The sequence below is a fragment of the Orcinus orca genome, chromosome 11 (genome assembly GCF_937001465.1).
Source record: "Orcinus orca chromosome 11, mOrcOrc1.1, whole genome shotgun sequence".
NCBI lineage: Eukaryota > Metazoa > Chordata > Mammalia > Artiodactyla > Delphinidae > Orcinus > Orcinus orca.
Genome location: NC_064569.1, coordinates 6,185,550 through 6,206,043, shown reverse-complemented (window position 1 = coordinate 6,206,043; position 20,494 = coordinate 6,185,550). Strand labels below are relative to the sequence as shown.

The 20,494-nt window shown below is 55.5% G+C and overlaps 1 protein-coding gene across 5 annotated transcripts in view; it reads left to right on the top strand.

The window, feature by feature from the left end:
* Nucleotides 1-20,494, top strand: part of VWF (von Willebrand factor) — a 144,941-nt gene that overhangs the window by 44,634 nt on the left and 79,813 nt on the right. For all 5 annotated transcript variants that reach the window (XR_004476449.2, XM_004279025.3, XM_033404274.2 and 2 more), the window contains 9 exons: nucleotides 1,646-1,862; nucleotides 3,156-3,278; nucleotides 4,174-4,285; nucleotides 5,114-5,160; nucleotides 13,064-13,200; nucleotides 13,612-13,750; nucleotides 14,724-14,824; nucleotides 18,965-19,160; nucleotides 19,915-20,130. Coding sequence is in view for 4 of the 5 variants with exons in the window: in XM_004279025.3 (XP_004279073.1) it covers nucleotides 1,646-1,862; nucleotides 3,156-3,278; nucleotides 4,174-4,285; nucleotides 5,114-5,160; nucleotides 13,064-13,200; nucleotides 13,612-13,750; nucleotides 14,724-14,824; nucleotides 18,965-19,160; nucleotides 19,915-20,130 (1,288 nt within the window). In the remaining variant the exon portion in view is untranslated. The remainder of the gene's footprint in view (nucleotides 1-1,645; nucleotides 1,863-3,155; nucleotides 3,279-4,173; nucleotides 4,286-5,113; nucleotides 5,161-13,063; nucleotides 13,201-13,611; nucleotides 13,751-14,723; nucleotides 14,825-18,964; nucleotides 19,161-19,914; nucleotides 20,131-20,494) is intronic.

Below are 20,494 nucleotides of genomic sequence, written 5' to 3'. Positions count from 1 at the left end.
GTGGGTCTTCTGGGTGTTGAGTGTTGAGCACTGGGTCAGATTTCTATTCCTCCAGAGGCCACGGGCCTGGCTCCTCCTGGCTCTTGATTTATACAGCTTTGCTCTGACCATCCCTTGTACAGTTTGAGCAGATTGGATTTCCCTCTTCTCAAAACCGGTCACTTCTTTCCTTCTTTTACTTCCCCTTTACGAAAGCCGATTTGCTCGGATTTACCCTCCAGGGCTCAGCCCTTCCTTCAGATGCTCTCGTACTCCTTTCATTTTAGCTGAAGTCCTTTCACAAACAGCTGGCTTCCATTCATTTGGACAGCATGTCTATGCATGAAAGGAATTATGCACCCAGCGGGGGTCACTAAGAGCAACAATACTGTGTTGTGTTAAATCTAAGACAAAGTGTGATGTCGCTTGTAAGATGCACCCAATTTCAGAGATATTACATCATGAAAAAGATGTGCATTTAAATTACTAAAAGCACGGGGCTTCCCTGGTGGTGCAGTGGTTGAGAATCCGCCTGCCAATGCAGGGGACATGGGTTCGAGCCCTGGTCCGGGAAGATCCCGCATGCCGTGGAGCAACTAAGCCCGTGTGCCACAACTACTGAGCCTGTGCTCTAGAGCCCTCGAGCCACAACTACTGAGCCCGTGAGCCACAACTACTGAGCCCACGAGCCACAACTACTGAGCCCGTGTGCCGCAACTACTGAAGCCCACGCACCTAGAGCCCATGCTCTGCAACAAGAGAAGCCACCGCAATGAGAAACCCACGCACCGCAACGAAGAGTAGCCCCCACTCGCCGCAACTAGCAAAAGCCTGTGCACAGTTATGAAGACCCAACGCAGCCCAAAATAAATAAATAAATAAATGAATGAGTGACCAAAACACAGAATGCAGAGATGCTCACAAATACGGTGTATGGGGAGGGTTTTGTGCTAACGTGTGTCCAGGAGTCGTCAGTGAGAACCATTCCAAACCTGCCTGTGTCGTGGGGTCGAGGTTGGCAACCAAGTGATAAAACCCAGGAAGAGTCCTTGCCTGGCAGCGCCCTGGCACATGTCATAGAGTCCTGGCGTGTTGTTGCTGATGGGAGCTGGTCCAGTCTTGTCCCAGGAATCCTCTGGGGAAGGTTTGCTCAGCTCCATCCCTGACACACCGAGTTTAAATCTCTGGATGAGGCCTGGGAAGCTCTACTTTATAAACTCCTTGTGGTACCCCCCATCTCTGGTGGAGCAACCCAAGGCCAGGGAGGGGAGGGGGCCGGGGCGTGCGGAGCAGATGCTGACTGGCCTTCCTGGCCTCTGAGCCATGTGGCCTCCATGAGAACTTCAAGTTCAGCTCCTTTCATGAGTGTCCCTCTGCTCTTTCCCTTCAGAGGACACTGCCTTCCAGTGGAGGTCAGGGCCCTGGCCTCTGCATTTGCAGGGTTCAGTCTAGGAGGTCACCCTGCTCTCGGGCTGCCCCATCAAGCAGGGGTCCGACAGTGTTCCACTCACTGGACTGTTTCGTTTGACAGATGTTGACAAGCACCTACTAGGTGTGAGAAAGCATGCTTGGGTTTCCGGGCAGGGTGGGTCTCCAAGCACCAAGGTCAGGGGATGCCAGGCTGCGTGGGTGGCGCCCTCGCTGAGGTGGCCTCTCCCTCCTGCAGGGCCTGTGGGAGCAGTGCCAGCTTCTGAAGAGCGCCTCGGTGTTCGCCCGCTGCCACCCCCTGGTGGACCCCGAGCCTTTCGTGGCCCTGTGTGAGAGGATGCTGTGCACGTGTGACCAGGGGCTGCTGTGCGCCTGCCCTGTGCTCCTGGAGTACGCCCGGGCCTGCGCCCAGCAGGGGATGCTGCTGTATGGCTGGACGGACCACAGCTCCTGCAGTGAGTCAGCATGGGACCCCCACCGGCAGGGGTGAGCGGTGTCCGTCCGGCTGTCACACCCCAACCAGCCAGTGCCTGCCAAGACCCACATCCCGGGAACCAGTTCCCGCCTGGATCCTGCTCTGTCCCCTGGTCACAGAGCAAGTCCCCTCCCTAACGGCTTTGAGGAGGCTTGAAAGGCCCCCCTAAAAGCCCCCGCGTCACTTCTCCTGCCTCTGTTCTCACTCCCCGTCTTCCTCGCTTGCCCGTGAGCAAATCCATCCCCTGGACTCAAAAACCGTTCCTGGCTCCGAGGGGAATCGCAGCAGTTAAAGTCTGAACCGACTGGGAGCAGGGCGGTGGCCGAAGTGTCCCCGGGGTGATCTTGGGATCCTGGCAGGCTTTTATCAAGTTCCTCCCTTTCATTTAATCCCTTCTCTCTTCCGGCGGGTGTCACCATCCCTCCCCCTCTCCCTCTAATCTCGTGGGTCCCCAGTCATTGTCGCCACCCCCAAATTATCCTGATTAAGTACGAGCTTCTCCAGTCACCTTGCAGGCAGCCTCCTGTCCCTGCCGCGACTTCCCACAGATCACAGGGGGCACAGACTGTGGAGGGGAGCAGCCCAAATACACTGCACACATGCGTGTTTTTCAGCTTACAAATCAGAGCTGTCCATCTTTGCTGTGGGGTGTGAGAAGGGTGGTTATTGGCAGCAGCGTTCTCCTCTGGAAGGGGGAGTGGCTGTTGTTTTAGGTCTTTGAAGAAAGGATGGGGAGTTGCCTGAGGTATCTTGGAGGACAAGTGGTTTGGGATGCTGGGATGCTCTGGCCCTTCTGGTCCTTCAGCCTGGGCGTCAGTCAGCAGCAGGTGAAGAGAAGAGAGAAAGGAGGGCTGTCCTTGTCCATGAGGGGCTGGGTCCAGCGGGAGGACGGAGGCTCAGGTGATGCGGCTGCCAGGGCTGTCCTGCCTCAGTGGACATAGATAGAAATGAACATGCCTTGTGCGGGGCGTGGCCGTGAGGCTGCGTGCCCAGTGCTGGGTGGGGCATCTGACTGGGCCCTATTTCTTGAGGAAGAGGAGCCCTCAGAGGAGGGATGGGATGGAGGACACCATTTACCCCTTGCTTGGCCTTGGGGGCCTTGCATTTTCAGCCGGGGACACTGGCCCCTGGGGTGCCACTGAGGTGGAGATGGTCCCTGAAGACAGAGGGGGGCAGACAAAGGGGGCACAGGGACTCTGAGCACCACGTGGCTTGTGAGATGCTGCCCTGGAAGGGAACAGCTCCCGGCAGACTCCTGAGTTTTCCATTTCAGGACCGGACTGCCCCGCGGGCATGGAGTACAAGGCATGCGTGTCCCCCTGCCCCAGAGACTGCCGGAGCCTGCACGTCAGTGAAGTGTGTCAGCAGCAGTGCGTGGATGGCTGCAGCTGCCCTGGTAATGACTTCCCACTTCACTTACAGATCTGAGACCTCGCCGGTGCCCTTGGCTTGGGGAAGCCGGATGAAGACCACCTGTGCTTGTTCCCCATGGCCGACATCAGAGGCCTTTGATTTATTTTTTAAAAGTCCTTGTATGGAGTGATGAGGATCGAGCTGGTATTTATTTCTAATTTATGTTTTCCTGTTGCACTGTATCCATGAAAGCACGTGTGTCTGGGGAATAGAAGGATGGTCTGGGCTCCAAGAGTGACTTTGTTTGGGGAGCACGTGGCCCTATCTGAGCTGCAGTGTTTTCTCAGTTAAGCGTCAGGGAATTGTCTGGGAGAAAGATAGTCTCAACTGTTTCCTAGGTTTGTCGTGTGAGCTCAGCTGAAAAAGAACTTTGCATCAGGAAGTCTTTCTCAGGAGAGACCTTGTGAGCTTTGGTGAAAAGTTCTGGTTAAGTACTGAGAGTGAGTCTTGTGTGGTTTGACTCACAACTTCTCTACTGGAGGAACTTGAACAAAACCCTTGCATCCGTTTCTTCATCTGATAGGATGGAGATAAATAATCTTCCCCCTCTCTCCCACTGCATTGCTGTGAAAGATAAACATAGCACAAGTTCTTTGAGCTTCCTGGAAGAAGCCTTCAGGCTAGACTCACGGCTTCCCTACTGGAAGGCCTTTGAACAAACCTGTTTCCCCCATTTCTTCGTCACTAGAGTGGAGATAAATAGCCCTCCTCGCTCTCATTGCAAACCGTGAGTGAAAGATAAGCATGGCAGAAGGAGTCCTTTGAGCTTCCTGCAGGAAGCCCAGAGTTGATGATCACCCCCGGGGGCTTCTGTGGTTGTGAGATGAGTAATGATGATGCCAAGGTCGAGTCTTTTTGCCTTGTTCCCCTTGACCCAGAGGGACAGCTCCTTGACGAAGGCCGCTGTGTGAAAAGTGCCGAGTGTTCCTGCGTACATTCTGGGAAGCGGTACCCTCCGGGCGCCTCGCTCTCGAGAGACTGCAACACCTGGTAATTGGGGCCGAGCAGTGTGGTCTGCGAGAGCTGCCCGGGTCTGTGGGAGGGGCAGCTGGGCCGGCAGGGGCAGTGAGGGCACCGGCAGGTAGAACAGGACCTGGCCTGGGCTGGGGGTGGTTTGGGGAAGGGTGTGGAGGCTGATGATGGGGAGCAAGGATTATATACAGATCTGCCTGGATGAGGGGAGCTGGGGGTGGTGGTGAAGGCCCCTTCGCGTGCAGACAACATCTCTAGCTTTCCCCCCAGCCATGCTTTAATAAGTGACTCTCTCTCCCTGTTGCCTCTGCTTTGCTTGAGCCATTTCCTCCAGAAGCCCCTCTGGTGTTCCCTGGGCTGGGTCTGTCTGTCCCCTGCAAACGGGGAGAGGAGAACGCCTCCAGACCTCTTCGCTGGCTACCTTTCCCTACTGGGCAGTCTTGCAGGAGTCTCAAGGGCTGCCCAGCATGGGCCAGGGTGTTACCCCTGTCAGCAGCCCGCCCTTCCTCCGGTCTTCTACCAGCTGTGTGTGTGTACGCATATGTGTGTGTGTGTGTGTGTGTGTGTTTGGAATTTGACTTAGTGCCTGGGTAGACCCCCTAGGTTTCCCTCTTCTTCTATCTGTCTGTTGGGGTTTCTTCCCCTTGGCATTGTCTCCATGATTCCTCTGTGGCCAGAGCCCCTTCCTGTATACCTTCAGCCTCATGAAGCCCCCTCAGGCGCGAGCGCCTTTCTTCTCTCAGACCTGTCCCCTGGGGCTGTGGGATGGGCAGTGCACTCTCTAAATCCATTCAGGGATCCTGCGTTTGCAGACCCACCTGTAACCCGTGCTTCTCTCCCCAACAGCATTTGCCGAAACAGCCAGTGGGTCTGCAGCAACGAGGAGTGTCCAGGTAGGTGAGCTTCCCCTCCCCTCTGCCCTCCTCCCAGTGGAGAGGTACAGCCTCCCTTCCTAGACTTGGGAGGACCACCTGGCCAGGCAGGGAAAGGTGGTCTCTGCATAGGTTGGATGCAACCCCCCGACCACAGCTCCAGTGCAGAACCAGCTGTGCTAACCCTCTCCTCCCGGAAGCAGGAGAGGGAGGTCCCCCAGCAACCGAAAGGGGAGACTGCACCTGGGAACCCTTTCATTGTCCTTTTCCCTTCACCTGTTTGCCCAAAGGATTACGGTTGAACGTGCTGTGAAAACTGCAAGGTCACAGGTGACTAAACAAAGATGAAGCAAATTCCTTGGAAAATTAAGAGGAAGAAGGGCCTGGTAATTCTTTAAGCTAGAAGTGAGAAATTTCTGGAATTTTCTGGAATGCCTTATCCAAAGATCTTGGGAGGATCCAAGAGCTAGGAAAACCAGGTCACTCAATGATCCCTCCTACCCTGTCCCTGCCCTGGAAAATCTACTTAGGAAAAGTTTCCTTATAATTTCTGCCCTTTACTTTCTCCTCTGTTTAGCCCCAACTCTATTCTATCTACTGCAAATTTTACCCATTCAAAGCTCCCTCTGCCTCACCTTCCCGATGACCCTGGCTCTTCTCCTGACGCTTCTCCCCTTTTGGTCAGTCGTGTGATGTTTGCTATGTGTTAGGCATGGTGTTCAGTACTTTACATGTATTACATCATCACCACAACCTATGAAGAAGGTGCAGTTTATTCTCATTTTACAAAGGAGGAAACAGATCCAGAGAGGTTAAGTAACTCACCCAAAGTCACACAGCTGCTATGAGACAGAGACAAGATTCAAACTCACAACTACCTGACTTCTATTTTGCCTTTCCCTTTACTCTCCTTCCTAGGGCTCGATCCATCCCTTTGCAGGAGGATCATTGCCATCGTTCATGAACCCTGGAGAGGCCCCATGCTTCGTTAAAGACCATCTCAGCCTCATTCAAAGGCTGGATACTACTTTGGGATCCCCATGTTTGTAGATTGCAATAAAAGACTGCAAGGCAAATAGCCAAATGATAGGCTCCCCTCCTGTTGGCCCCAAGAGACCACATTGGCTTTGGTGGGCTGGCAGGAGGTTGAGCTTACATACCTGGGATCATATTTGGGGTCTGTGGCTTTAGAGTCACTTAGGACTTATCCAGTGCCCACTATACTGGGAAAATTCTGGAACTAGATGGAAACTAGATGGAAAGTGAGCCCCAGGACTTAGTCAATTAGTCTGGCCCAGGGATGGCCAACCAGCCGTTTATCTTCTGTGCAGTTCTTGAAGGAAGCACAAAGAACAAAAGATGCTCTTGTAAGTGGTATCAGTGCTCCAATTTAACATAATCATACCCTGTGAAAGACCTAAAGAGTCATTTGAAAGCCATGAGGTCGATGTAATGGACCTGTGAAAAAACTTTTAATATCTAGATAATAAGCATTTATTGTATAAGATCTATGAGGTACAGTGGGTGGCATTAGGAATTTAGCTTACTGTGTTTTGTCAGATTGACTACTGGATTAGGAATTCTTAATAACAACTTCCTATAGGGAGGGCCTTCCTTCCATCCATCCATCCAACCATTCATCCATCCATCTATCCAGTCACCTGTCCAACCATCTAACCATCCATCCATCCATCCATCTACCATTTAATCATCCACCCAACCACCTAACAATCAATCCAACCATCCAGTCATCCATCCACCTACCCATCCATCCATCCACCCATCCGTCCATCCATCCACCTACCCATCCATCCATCCATCCATCCAACCATTCATCCATCCATCTATCCAATCACCTGTCCAACCATCTAACCATCCATACATCCACCCATCCATCCATCCACCTACCCATCCATCCGTCCATCCATCCACCCATCCATCCATCCATCCATCCATCATGTATCCATCCAACAATTATTTAAAAACCCACTGTGTACATGATGGAATGCTTAGTCTGGAGTAGACAATGTAATCCCCTAGTCTTCAATTCAAAATTTGGGTGGTAACTTTGCTGAGGATGCATGAAATTTTCTTGATGCCTTGATGGGAAGAGAGCTAGTTCCAACTCTGAGGTCTACTGAGTGGTTTGATATTGTGCCAACACAACCAATAACCTCTTGCTCTGCACGTTCAAAGCCCTGACCCTCTTCTTCTAGATCTGGAGCTTAGTTGGTCCTTGCCTCCCTGTCCATTTCTACCTGTAGCACACAGCATATTTCTACACCTGCCGAGAGTCAGCTGGCAGGGGGGCTGTCTTATCTCCCAGGGTGAAGATTGCCGGCAGAGCTTCTGATGGGAAGGTTCTGGAAGGGGATATGTCTGGCTCTGCTAGTAAAGCAAAGAGCAGGCTGGGGCTTCTCTGCAGTCCCTGGAGGAGCTGACATTGTGATTCTTAGAGATCTGGGTTTTGATTCCCTGGAGTAAGATGAGAGTGTACTAGTTGTCTATTACTGTATAACAAAGGGCCCCCAAACTTAGCAAACAACAAACATTTATTATCTCAGAGTTTCTGTACGTCTGGAATCTGCGTGTGGCTTAGCTGGGTACCTCTGGTTCAAGATTTCTCATGAAATTGCAGTCAAGTTGTTGACTGGGGCTGTGGTCTCATCTGAAGGTTCCTCTGTAGTGAAGGGAATCACTCGGAAGCTCACTCATGTGGTGGTGGCCAGGCCTTGGTCCCTCACCTTGTGGATCTCCCCTTGGGGCTGCCTCATGACGTGACAGCTGGCTTCCTCTAGGGTGAGTGACCTCAGAGAGAATGAGGCAGAACAGCCAAGACAGAAGCCACAGTCTTTTAAAAACCTGCTCTCCAAAGTGACATCTTTCACTTCTGCTGTATTATATTTGCTAGAAACAAGACCACATGTCCAGCCTGCATTCAGGGTGAGGGCATCACACAAGATGTGAATACAGGAGGTGGGGACCATGGAGCGGGGGGACCTTAAAGTCTACCTAGCACAGAGAACCTCATGTTTGGGAGTGGGAGGGAGAAAACAATCACTGAGGAGAGCATCGGTCTGTATGGAGAGCGGCTGGAGCGTCTGTTACAGGCTCCTTAGGCCTTCACTGCTCCTGGCACACCTCTGTTCTGGTTAGGATTAGGGCAGCCCCAGGTGCCTGGGGCTCTGCTAATTTAGTTTCCACTGAATCATAAATGTTTGGTTGGGATCAATGAGGAAGGAGCATGCCTGTTAATAGGGACTATTCCTCAAACAAATAAAGCTGTGGTGACAGAATTTCAAACTCCTGGCGGAAGAGTGTGGAAGATACTCTGCTGGAGCTGGGAAGTTTATTTGAGGCCCAAGTCCTATGAACGTGGAAAGGTAGCGTGGTCCTGGGCCTGGGAGCGTGAGCTGTGGCCTCAGCCTGGTAGGAGTTCCAGTTCCACCGCTTACCAGCTGGGTGACTTTTGGCAAGCTGCTTAACCACTTGCAGCCTCAGTTTCCTCATCTGTCAAATAGGATGATAACAGCAGCTTCATCCCATGAGAGCTGTGGTTACTTGACACACAGCAAGTACTCGGTAAACATTAGGTGTTTTCATCGTCACAGCCACAGCTGTTTCATTAAGCAGGGTCAGAGAAGGATGGAGACACAAAGGAGCCCGGGATGGGGAGGGGTGGTGCAAAGCAGGGTGTGGCTGGGACAGGTGAGGCACGAGGCAAGACAGAGTCTGAGCCTTCCCTGGGCTTGGTGGCATGGAGGCCCACGTTGGTGTTCCTGGAGTGTCACCAGACCTCCTTCAGGCCAGGCCATGCGTCGCCTTTTCCTCTGCTTTCTCCACGTCCAGACCTGGATGTACCTGTGCTCCTCGGCACTTGCCACGTGTGCCCAGTATCCCCATGAAATGAAGCTTATTGGAAACGGCAGCCACCCCATACGGCAGTACTGGCCGGTGTCAAGTACTATGAACTCTGGAGTCTGACGGAACGCCCACATTCAAATTCCTCTTGGGCCACTCTGGGGCCTTGGGCGAGATTTTCTCTGTGCCTCAGTTTTCTCTTCTGTAAACTGGGAATAATAATGCCAGCCTCACCAGAGCAGTAAATGAGGTAGTGCCCATAGAGCACTTAGAAATGCGTCTTGCATGTTTGGTTGAGATTATGTTAGTGTGATTCAGAGGCAGGCTTTGGTGAACATTTATGCTGGGAGGAAGCCTGAGTTGCTTTGCAGAAGGCCTGTGGGCTGGCCTTTCTGTAGCCGCATGGAAAAGGGTAGAAGCCGATGAGCTGAGCAGAACAGCCCCATGGAGACTCCTTTCCTGCGAACAAAGGGGCTTATTTAGAAGAGGTAACATGTTTCCATAAATGAGAGACTTTTTTTCTCTTCTTTTTTCCGTGAGGGAGGATTCTTATTCATGTAGTGGACTCGCTTTAACTCCTGGCTGTTCTTGGTTTTATGCTATTTGCTATTTTACGAATCACCTGCCTTGCACGTATTCACCGAACTTTTATTGCCCACCTGCTGCGTCCAGTGGTGGCCAGCGGCTTGTCAGGCTGCCTTTTGCTGACCAGCTGGCTGGGAATGTCTTGGGCATCCTCTTGGCAGAACTTGGGCATCTTGGGGACCTCTGGGCAGAGCTTGGGCGAGTGTCAACGTGTGGCCCATTCTTCTGGCTCCTGTTCCAGCCCCTGGGCCCACGGCTCCCTAGCACCTCACTCAGCTGTCTTCCGGGGTTTCCCGTGTGGTCAGCCCCATCCCTCAATTGTACCAAGGAGGTAAGCTAAATATAATACAGTATTTAGATTTCTGATTCCCGAGAAACTCCAGAACGCCAATGGGGGAGGTCAGAGCAGGAAATCAGATCAGAGGATTAGATTCTGACCCAGAAGTTTTGCTTTCGAATGTTTGCATATTTTCTCGTTGACCCCTCTTTTCCTGAGCATTGTCAGAGATAATGCAAGTTCAATTTCTTACTCAGATAAGAGTGCTGTTGAGAAAACAAAGAGAGGTTGGGGGAGGAATTCCCACCCATCGCACTGCAATGGGGTCAAGACATGTGATACAAAGGGCCGTGTCATCCTGTTTGTAGAATGATGGTGGCTTCCGATAAATAGCCATTTTAAAAAGACTTTCTTGTGACACCCGTGGATTTGGAATTCCACCGGGGCTACAGTCAGTCGGGATGACCCTGGCCCCTAACTCATTGCCTGTTCTGCTCGGACTTCCACAAACAGTGACCCGTCACTCGTGCCCTTCTTGTGGGGCAATGCAGTGGGGAGGCACGATCTGCTTCTACTCACACTTCTGACACCACATGTGTGTGTGTTTCCCCCCGACAACAACCAATCCTCTGACTTTCTGGACACCACCCGGGTGTCCTACAATTCAGTTCAGTTCTGACCCTGACTACCCAGAATTAGCACAGACCCCGCAGGTGAAGGGCTCCGTCCACGTGCTCCTGCTTCTGATGGCAGCTATGATAATCGTTAGAATGGCTCACAGAACTCAGGCAAACACTTTACTTACTATTACTGGTTTATTACAAAAAATATTATAAAGGAGACAAATGACCAGCCAGATGGAGATGTACACAGGGTGAGCTCTGGAAGGGTGCTGAGCACAGGAGCCTGTGTCCCTGTGGAGTTGGGGTGTCCTACATGTAAATATGTTCACCAAACTGGAAGCCCTCCCAACTCTGTTGTTTAATAAGCGTTTTTACGGAGGTTTTACTATATAAGCACGACTGATGATTATTTTTTTTTTAAGATATTTTTGATGAGGACCGTTTTTAAAGTCTTTATTGAATTTGTTACAATGTTGCTTCTGTTTTATGTTTTGTTTTTATGGCGGCCAGGCATGTGGGATCTTAGCTTCCCGACCAAGGGTCGAACCGAAGTCCCAACCATTGGACCGCCAGGGAAGTCCCTAAGCCTGGTTGATTATTAACTCAGTCTCCAGCCCCTCTCCCTTCCCTGGAGTTTGGGGGATGGGACTGAAAGTCCCAACCCTCTAATCATACTTAGGTCTTTCTGTAACCAGTTCCCATCCTGAAGCTCTCGAGGGACCCGCTAAGAGGGGCTTCATTAGAACAAAAGATGCTCCTCTCACCCAGGACACTCCTAGGGCTCTAGAAGCTCTGTGTCAGGGATCAGGGACGAAGACGTGTATATTTCTTCTTATCGCAGAAGATGATGCTGGTGAGGACGATCTGGGGCCTCCCTATTTTCTCCTAATTTCTCTGGGCTGAGTGTGCCCTCCTGGCCCACGCCATCTTAGAAGGGGTTAGTTGCTCTGGGCACCAGGCAGAGGGACACTCACTGTAACCTGGGGCTACTCGCCCTCCCCCTGCCTTCCAGCACATACCAAGGGCAGGGCCACACCTGGACCCAAAGCCGGTCCTGCCCATCCCCCCCCGCCCCCCCCCCGCCCCCCCATGCCTGCTGTGTCTTTCAGTGCAAATCTGGGCATGCGGTGGCAGGCAGGGGGCCGATGGGGCTTGTCTTTGACAGGTGGACAGCTGGAACCCCTCTCAGGCCTTTGGGGACCCCTGACATCAGCCCCTGGAGATGGGTCCAAGGGGGACTGGCTGCAGGACCCTCCTGGGGGGAACTTGGGGTGCAGAGCAGAGAGGTGCTGTGGAGGATGGTTCTCTGCTGTTTGGAGGCCGGGGGGCACTGGGAGGGGAAGGAGGGCCCCTACTTTATGGAATGGCTGTGGTGTGTGTCTGCTTTGCTTTCTCTATAGAGTAGAAGGCAAGGAGGAGAGGAAACAGGTAAAGGGAGCCTGGGGAGGGTTCCAGATGCGGGCCTCGGCTTCAGTGGGTCCACTGTGGGCTGAGCTGGGATTGGGCCAGTGGGGAGTCACTGGCGGCATTAGCAAAGCCCCCCTCCCCCAGCACGGACGACCTGCGGTCCGAGGTGCACTGGGCCAGCACCACGGGCCGGCACTGGGGCCTGGGAGGACGGAGTAGCTGTCGTGTGGGTGCGCGTCGAGGGCTCGAGCGGCAGGGTGATGCCAGGGCACCCTCGTACCCATCCCCAGACGCGTCAGCTGGCTCAGGCAGTGGTGGGAACATGGGCAGATGGGGTCCTGGGCCCCCATTGGCCCCAGCTGAAGTCACAGCATGGATTTGCCCAGGAGGAGGCCTGAGGGCCGCCCCTCGGCTGGCGAAGGGGTGAGGATTGGGTCCTGGCCCCTGCACTGCTGGGCTCCCCCTTCCCCCATCACTGCTCTGGGCGGCCTTTCTGCCCTCTTGCCCTCAGGGACTCTCGTGGAGGGGGGAGTGCCCACAATGGCAGCGCCGAGAAAGGCCTCTGCAGGCCCGAGGCCCTTGGCCCCAGCAGAGCCAGAACCTGGAGCGGCCGTGGGGAAGGGCTGGGGGCCACGGTGAACCCAGAGCGCAGAGCCGGAGCCACGGGTTCTGGTCTGGCTCTGCCACTCCTGGGCTGTGGCTGTCACTCCCCTGAGGCGTGGAACTGACCCACCCGGCCCTGACCTCTCAGGGCCAGAGGAGTGGGGCCTGAATAGAGTCCTCCCGTGGAGCCCCTTTATAGACTGCGGTGAGGGGCACCCCCAGGAGGTGCCCTGCTGGGACACCCGCTCTCCCCTCCCCTGTGTCCCCCAGGGGACCCGCTGGGACACCCGCTCTCCCCTCCCCTGTGTACTCCAGGGGACCCGCTGGGACACCCGCTCTCCCCTCCCCTGTGTCCCCAGGGGACCCGCTGGGACACCCGCTCTCCCCTCCCCTGTGTCCCCAGGGGACCCGCTGGGACACCCGCTCTCCCCTCCCCTGTGTCCCCAGGGGACCCGCTGGGACACCCGCTCTCCCCTCCCCTGTGCCCCAGGGGCCCCGCTGGGACACCCGCTCTCCCCTCCCCTGTGCCCCAGGGGCCCCGCTGGGACACCCGCTCTCCGTCCCCCAGGGGCGTGTCTCATCACAGGACAATCCCACTTCAAGAGCTTTGACAACAGGCACTTCACCTTCAGTGGGATCTGCCAGTACCTGCTGGCCCGGGACTGCCAGGACCACTCCTTCTCCATCATCATAGAGACGGTCCAGGTGAGCCTCGCCAGGCAGCCCCAGGGCAACCGCGGGGGTGAGGGGGGCAAGATGGCTCCGTGTGCGCGGCCTTCCTCTGGACAACCGAGCAAAGGGGAAGACAGACAGGGTCCTCCCCTGAGGACCCTGAGCGCCTGTGGAGCAGCAGGCCCAAGGACCAAGGGCAAGCAAGGCCTAGAATCCTGATGAAGGACCAGAGCGGGATGGTGCTGGGCGGTGGGAGGCCTGGGCTTTGGGCCTCTCTGTGGCATAACCCCGGGCCCTTCCCAGAGATGGTTCTGGGACCGGGGAGTGGTTCCGTGTGAGAAGGGCTGCGTGGGTGGAGGGCTTTCCCCGAGGGGATGTGTCAGGGGCTGGGCCGCGGGGCTGGCGGGGATTTGGTGACGTCCCTCGGTGTGCCCCCCTCGGCAGTGTGCCGACGACCCCGACGCGGTCTGCACGCGCTCGGTCACCGTCCGCCTGCCCGGCCAGCACGGCAACGTCGTGAGGCTGAAGCACGGGGGAGGCGTTGCCGTGGACGCTCAGGACATCCAGATGCCCCTCCTGCAAGGTGGGTGCCCTCCTCCCCCAAGGCCCCGCCCAGCTCACCCTCAGCGCCCCCGCCCCGCGGCAGTGCTCGCTGCCGCCTCTTCTGCGCAAATGTGCAGGAGAGCTAACTCTGGAGGGCAGGCTGGGCGTCCTGGCCCGCCTCCTGCAAGAAAGGAAGGCTTCCTGGAGGAGGAGGAGCAGAGGAAGCTGGCTGGGGGCGGGGTGGCTGGTGATGGGTCAGACCCCAAGATGTCATGGGGCAAAGCCAGATGACCCCGTGACCTGTAGGAAAATCTACCTGTTCAGTGACTTTGCCAGGTTGTTATGCGCCATTTTGCACAGCCTGTTTCCAACCTTCACCCTCAGAGGGGCTCCCTGACGCCTCCCCTCTTCTTCTTCTTCTTCAAGACCACTGGCCAGCCCATGGCCCATTATCCCGGCTTTGCACATGGTGAACTTGAGGGTGCCTATGTGTGTTAATGCTATGTGTGTCTCTCCGGGGAAGAGGTATGCCTCCTACCTCTTCCCCAGAGAAAACTGCCGTTTCAGCTGTGCGCAGAGCACCAGTCAGCCGTGAGGACTGAGTAACTTAGCCTGGAAGCATGTGCAACAGCAGAGGGGCCCAGGAAATGCTCAGGGGTTAGGGGTTCAATGGGAAACGGACCCAGGCTCAGGGCACTTGCCTCAGCTAAGGATGCAGGGGCCTCTGCTGCCCCCTTGTGGCAGTATCGGGAATGGCAGGCGACAGCAGGGATAGATATGGAGGTGCCTTCCTGGGGGAGCCCAATTTGCACTACACCCACCCTGATCACCTTGCCTCTGAGACACCCCCCCCCACCTTAAGCCTCATGGACATCCCCAGCTGCCCCCTAACTCACTGCTTTCATTGCTACAGTCCTTTGTGAGATACCCCATCTTTCCCTACGATCCATCTGCCTGCCGCTCTCCTGCCCTCTCCCCATCTTAGCCTAAATCCCGTCCTTGCTGGGTTCCAGGTGACCTCCGCATCCAGCACACCGTGATGGCCTCCGTGCACCTCAGCTACGGGGAGGACCTGCAGATAGACTGGGACGGCCGCGGGAGGCTGCTGGTGAAGGTAGGCGCCCTCCTGAGCACGGCCACCCTGCAGCCAGACCTTACAAAGTCCCCGTTGTGCTCCGGGGGGAGAGCTCAAGGGTGGGAGGGGAATTCCTTTCTCCCCCGGCCCTGCGCCCCCAGAGCGAGGAACAGGCCTCTCTGTGTATAAGAGGCTGGTGTTTGCTGTCTGGATACCCCTTGTTCACCCCGGGAGTTCCCGAGTGCTGGGCTCTGGTACCCCAAGGGGTGTCCAGCCTGGGTGGGCTCATGCGGGGCTGGGGAAGCAGTTGATTTGCTGCCCAGGCTCCTGGCTGCAACCAGGCCTGGAATCAGGGGGTGTTCCCCGGGGCGGGGCGCCCACAGTGGGACTCACAGCCAAGACCCTGTGTCGTGTACCCACTGCCTGTGGAAGGTTGTCCTGGGAACGACCAAATCCCTGCCGTGGTCCCGGGGCCTCTGCAGCCTAGGGGCCACTTCCTCTGCTTCCTGTGGCCCTAGAGTCATGCTGGGAGGGGGAGCCATGTATTTCACAGGGCTTCCAGATACACTGTTTCCCTCTGGAAATTTCCCTGGAAGGTATTGTCACTGTCATTTCATAAACGAAGCAAGCAAGGCTCATGGGGGCTGGGAGACGCGCCCAGGACTGCGCACCCGATCAGCTCCCCGGGCAGCGTCACCCCCAGTAGACCAGCGCTTCTTACTCTTAGGTCTTCAGATGCCTTTGCACTCTTCAAAATTACGGAGAACCCCGAGATCTTTTATGGAGGTTATAGCCATTGATACTTACCAGATTAGAAATTAAATCAGAGACATTTATTAATTCATTAAAAAATAACAATAGTAAAGCGACTACACATTGATATAAACATTAAAAAATCTGTTTTCCGAAACAAAATTAGGTAGTGAGAATACCATTGTTTTATGTTTCTGCAAATTTCTTTAATGGCTGGCTTAATGGAAGACAGCTGGAGTCTCATCTGCTTCTGGATTCAATCTTCTGCAATATTACATGTCAAGCAGACTCTGGAAAAGTCCACTGCGCACTTGTACAGAATGAGAGGGAAAAAGCCAAGTAACGTTTTCGTGTGATTATGAAAATAGTTTTGGCCTCGTGGACCCTTTGAAAGGGTCTCAGGGATCACCCCCTGCCATGGGTCCCATGTCCACACTTTGAGAACCCCCTCCCCGAATACATTAGGATCCCTGGAGTGTCCCCTCCTGCTTCCGGAGGTTCCGTGTTCCATAGGCCCTTGGTATGATCCCGTGATGGGCGCCTGGGGTGTCCTCGATGACATCCTGGTGGTCTCCATCCTCGTGATGTCATGTTCTTTCTTTCTCTTGTCTTTGAAGACCCTGAGAAAGTTCCAAATTAACGCCTTTTTTTTCTTTTATAAAAAATAAAACTGTGACCACACACTATAGAACATGAAGGTTTTTGGAGATCTTATCAACCCCTCAAGTACAGTTGGAAATAAAGATCCTATCTTTTCTGGAGCAGGAAAGTGACTCCCAGTCATTTGGTTACAGAGTGAGAGCAGAACTTGGGTCTCCTGCACCCTGGTCTTCAAGGGTGGTGCCCCTGTCAGCCGTCCCACTTTCTCAGGCATCTCCCACCAAACCGAGAGGGTCTTGATCTGACAGGTGCCCCCCCCACCTTCAGCAGGCACATATATCTTGGTCTTGTCTCGGGTGGCTGACCTCCCTGCCCCAGGTTTATCTGTCTCCTCTGAGGAGAGAAGGGGCACTTGTTTCTGTGGGAATGAGATGCAGGGTTATCTCTGGGGCTGCGTTTGGTCAGTTTGGCTAAAGAGAAGAAGCCTTCCCTGGTCAAGACTCAGGACGGGGCAGAGGACCCCGGGGCCTGGGGAATGCGCTGTGTGTTTCGGCTGGAGGAGGAAAGGGGGCGTTTGTGGATGGGGTGGAGGGAACGTGTCCCCATGCTGACGCCGCGGTTTGTGGGGACCGCCGAGCTGAAGACCCCTGCTGGAGGTTAGGACGGCAGGGAGCGGCAGGGCGGGGCCCCCACCCCCCAGGGGCAGCAGCCAGATGAGGTGGGATGAGGGGCTGCCAGTGGCTCCCCGGGTGAGGCACGGGTCCCGAGGTCCAGGCAGCGGGGCCCTGCTGGCTGTGATGCAGGCGCAGCTCGGCATTAGGCCAAGCGGAGTAGAAGGGACTCTGACACTTTTCATCCTGTCAGAAGTGACACTGCTATTTCAGATAGCAGATAGCAAGTGCGTTCTCCAAGTCCCTGATCTCGGACAGTCGAGGCACTGCGGGCCCGGAGGAGGGCAGCCTGGGCTGGCTCCCACCAGCATGCGCACCCTCCTAACCCTTGCTGAGCCAACCTCTGAGACAAGCCCTGGGACGGAAGGAGACAGGCTTAGAGAGTGGGGGAGGGTGGAGACGGCAGACCTGGCGGGTGTGCCCGAGGTGACCTGGGGAGCCTGAGGTGCTCAGGGCCTGAGAACTAGGAGGGAAGAGAGCGGACACTGAGACGGGGGTGAGGGGACAGACGCCTCCCCGGCTTCACTGCTTTGCCGGGGCTGGCCTTGGGTGTCGGCGTCCGGAGGGGAGCCTCGCTCACTCACGAATCTGTCCAGACACTGTTCAACCATCCACGCACCGAACTGGTGGCCGAGGTCCAACAGTGAAACAAAGCGGACCAGAATCCTGGCTTCGTTTAGTTTAAATTCTGATGGGGGGAGACGCACAGTAAGCAGACCAACAAGGAAATTGTGTCACGTGTTAGAAGGTGATAAATCCTGGCAAGGGAGAGAGAGGGAAAGCAGAGGAGGGGCAGGAAGTGCTGGGCGGGGAGGACTGACGTTCTCACTGCGAGGTCAGGGGAGGGCTGGTGCCTGACGCGCCAACGCTTGCTGTTTGACAAGCAAACGAGGAAACGCTACTCCATCCTCTTTCTTATTAATGATATTTACTTGGGTACAATTTATATGGGTTTGGAACCCTCACTAGCTTGTTCATCCTGCATCTTGTCAAGTCAGAGCTGGAAGGGGCTCCAGGAGATGACCTCACAAAGCCCGGCCCAGCAGGTATCAGAACACAGGGAGGTTCCGCAGCCACGGTTTAACCCTGGTAAATTGCAGAGCAAGAGTCAGGGCCCTGGGGTCCCAGCTTCTGCTCCAGTTTGAACCAGGACCCCCCTCAGTAGACACCAGCAGATGCCCCCGGCTATACCGTGTGAGAGACAGGCTCGACTCCCAAAAACGTTCCTGAATGTGCATCCCGGACTCAGAAGCAGGAGAACAAGCCACGTGCCGGTGGCCTGCAACCCCCGCTGCTCACCCTCGCAGGCTGCCCCCGGGTCCTCGCTGACCCCACCTCCTCTGATCATGATCACAACCCCCGGGGTCCTCTTGGCTCGGGGCCTTTTCTCCTCAGTGATGCTCAGTGGCCAAGTCAAAATCAAGAAGTTAGGAAGGGGGACAGTGGCTGAGTGTTTAAGAATCCGCCTGCCAATGCAGGGGACACGGGTTCGAGCCCTGGTCCAGGAAGAATGAGAAGCCCGTGCACTGTAATGAAGAGTAGGCCCTGCTCGCCGCAACTAGGGAAAGCCTGTGCACCACAACGAAGACCCCATGCAGCCAAAAAAAATAAATAAATAAAATAAATAAATTTATTTTAAAAAAACAAAAAGAAGTTAGGAAGGTGTTTTTCTTTGTCACCCAATGTATGTTCTAAGAAGAGTTGCACCATAACAGCTCAGCCTGCTTCCCCCATGTGTGTGGCAGAGATAAGTGTGCAAGAAAGGGGTGCTGGCTTTGCACTCCATGCCCCTGGGCGTCTCCTCTGACAGGCAGGGTGACGGAGCCCCGCCCATCCACTGGTCACAGCTCTGTGACCTCAGGCAAGTTGCTGTCCCTCTCTGTGTCCCTGTCTTTAAGTGACAGGATAATCTCTAAACCCTTTCCTGCAGGACAGGTCTCTGACTCAAAGGATTTAAGAGGGGGCACGGAGCTGCTGGTGAAGATACTGCAGTTCCTGTTTTATTTTCTTTTGCAGACTAGGGCTTAGCTGTGGTTTATTAAATTCGTATTTATTTTTCACCTGGGGATCGCTTTTGATGATGAAAACCATCTCATGAGACCAAGGAGGCTGTGGCTGCTTTGGCGGCTGCTCCAAGGTGGTCTGTCCCCCGCAGCTGTCCCCGGTCTACTCGGGGAGGACGTGCGGCCTGTGCGGGAATTACAACGGCAACCAGGGGGACGACTTCCTGACGCCCGCGGGCCTGGTGGAGCCCCTGGTGGAGCACTTCGGAAACTCCTGGAAGATGCGTGCGGACTGCGAGGACCTGCAGAAGCAGCCCAGCGACCCCTGCAGCCTCAACCCGCGCCTGAGTATGTGAGACCTGGACTGGGGGCCCCCGGAGCCCCGAGCTCCCTCGGGTTCCAGTGCATTCCGTGGACGGTGCGCCCACCCTTGGGGGGGAGCCAGGCGCGCCCCCAGAACCCTGGGATTCCCCCGGGTTCCAGTGCATTCCGTGGACGGTGCGCCCACCACGGGGGGGGGAGGGGCGGGCGCGCCCCCAGAACCCTGAGGTTCCCCCGGGTTCTGGTGCATTCCGTGGACGGTGTGCCCACCGTGGGGGGAGGTGGGTCTTTGTTTTTACCATCAGCATTTGATGATCTTCATCTGGATCATTTATTCTTCAAAGTCTCTTTATTGAGCACCCTCCGTGGGCCACACCCTGGGAAAGAAAAGAGTAGCCCGTAGTTCTTCCCCTGGACGTTCTCGGTCTCTTGGAGCAGCAATTAAATTATCGTAAGATAGATGCACGGGGCTGGCCATGGGCAGATTCGTCTGCGGTAGCGTCCTCAGGCCTACAACGACTGCCCCCTCTTACCCTCTTACTCGTCAGGGAACCGTTTCTCCCTAGGAAATGTGGTTGATTATGTATTTAAGCCATCAGGAAAGTATATTGGCTGCGGAAGAAAAACCGCCATGATTCCCAGACCTGAGAGAATTTGTTTTTACCGCTGCTGCCGCGAGGGAGGGGCGGGGACGGGGATTTCGAGCCGGAACCGGTGACCCTGGGGTCCGCGCGCGCATCGCCTGCGGCCGCCTCAGACCACGCCGCTCCTCTCCCCACAGCCAGATTCGCGGACGAGTCCTGCGCCATCCTGACGTCGCCCAAGTTCAAGGCCTGCCACGGCGCCGTGGGCCCGCTGCCCTACCTGCAGAACTGCCGCTACGACGTGTGCTCCTGCACCAACGGCAGAGACTGCCTGTGCGACGCGGTGGCCAACTACGCAGCGGCCTGTGCCCGGAGCGGCGTGCGCATCGGCTGGCGGGAGCCCAGCTTCTGCGGTGGGTGTCCTCCCCGCCCGCTGCCCTTCCAACGCCACGCCACCTAGCGGGATCCACCCGGATGCCCTGCGGCCTCCGCGCTGGTCCTGTTCAGAGCGCTGTCTGAACGGGCCCAGGGCATCCCCTCCCATCTCCTCTCGATTCTCATCTCCCCGAAGGACGGGGCGATGGGGACGGACCTGTACCTGGAGGGCAAGTTGACCCCCTACCTGGGGGCCTAGAACCTTGGCGTCCCTGCCTGGTAGAGATTTCCTGTGGTCGCTGCCACCTAGCGTGGGATGCATGTAGGGCCGGGTTGAGGAGTCAGTGGGTCCCTGCATCCCTGGAGGATCTGATGAAGTGATGGGAGATGCAGGTACCAATC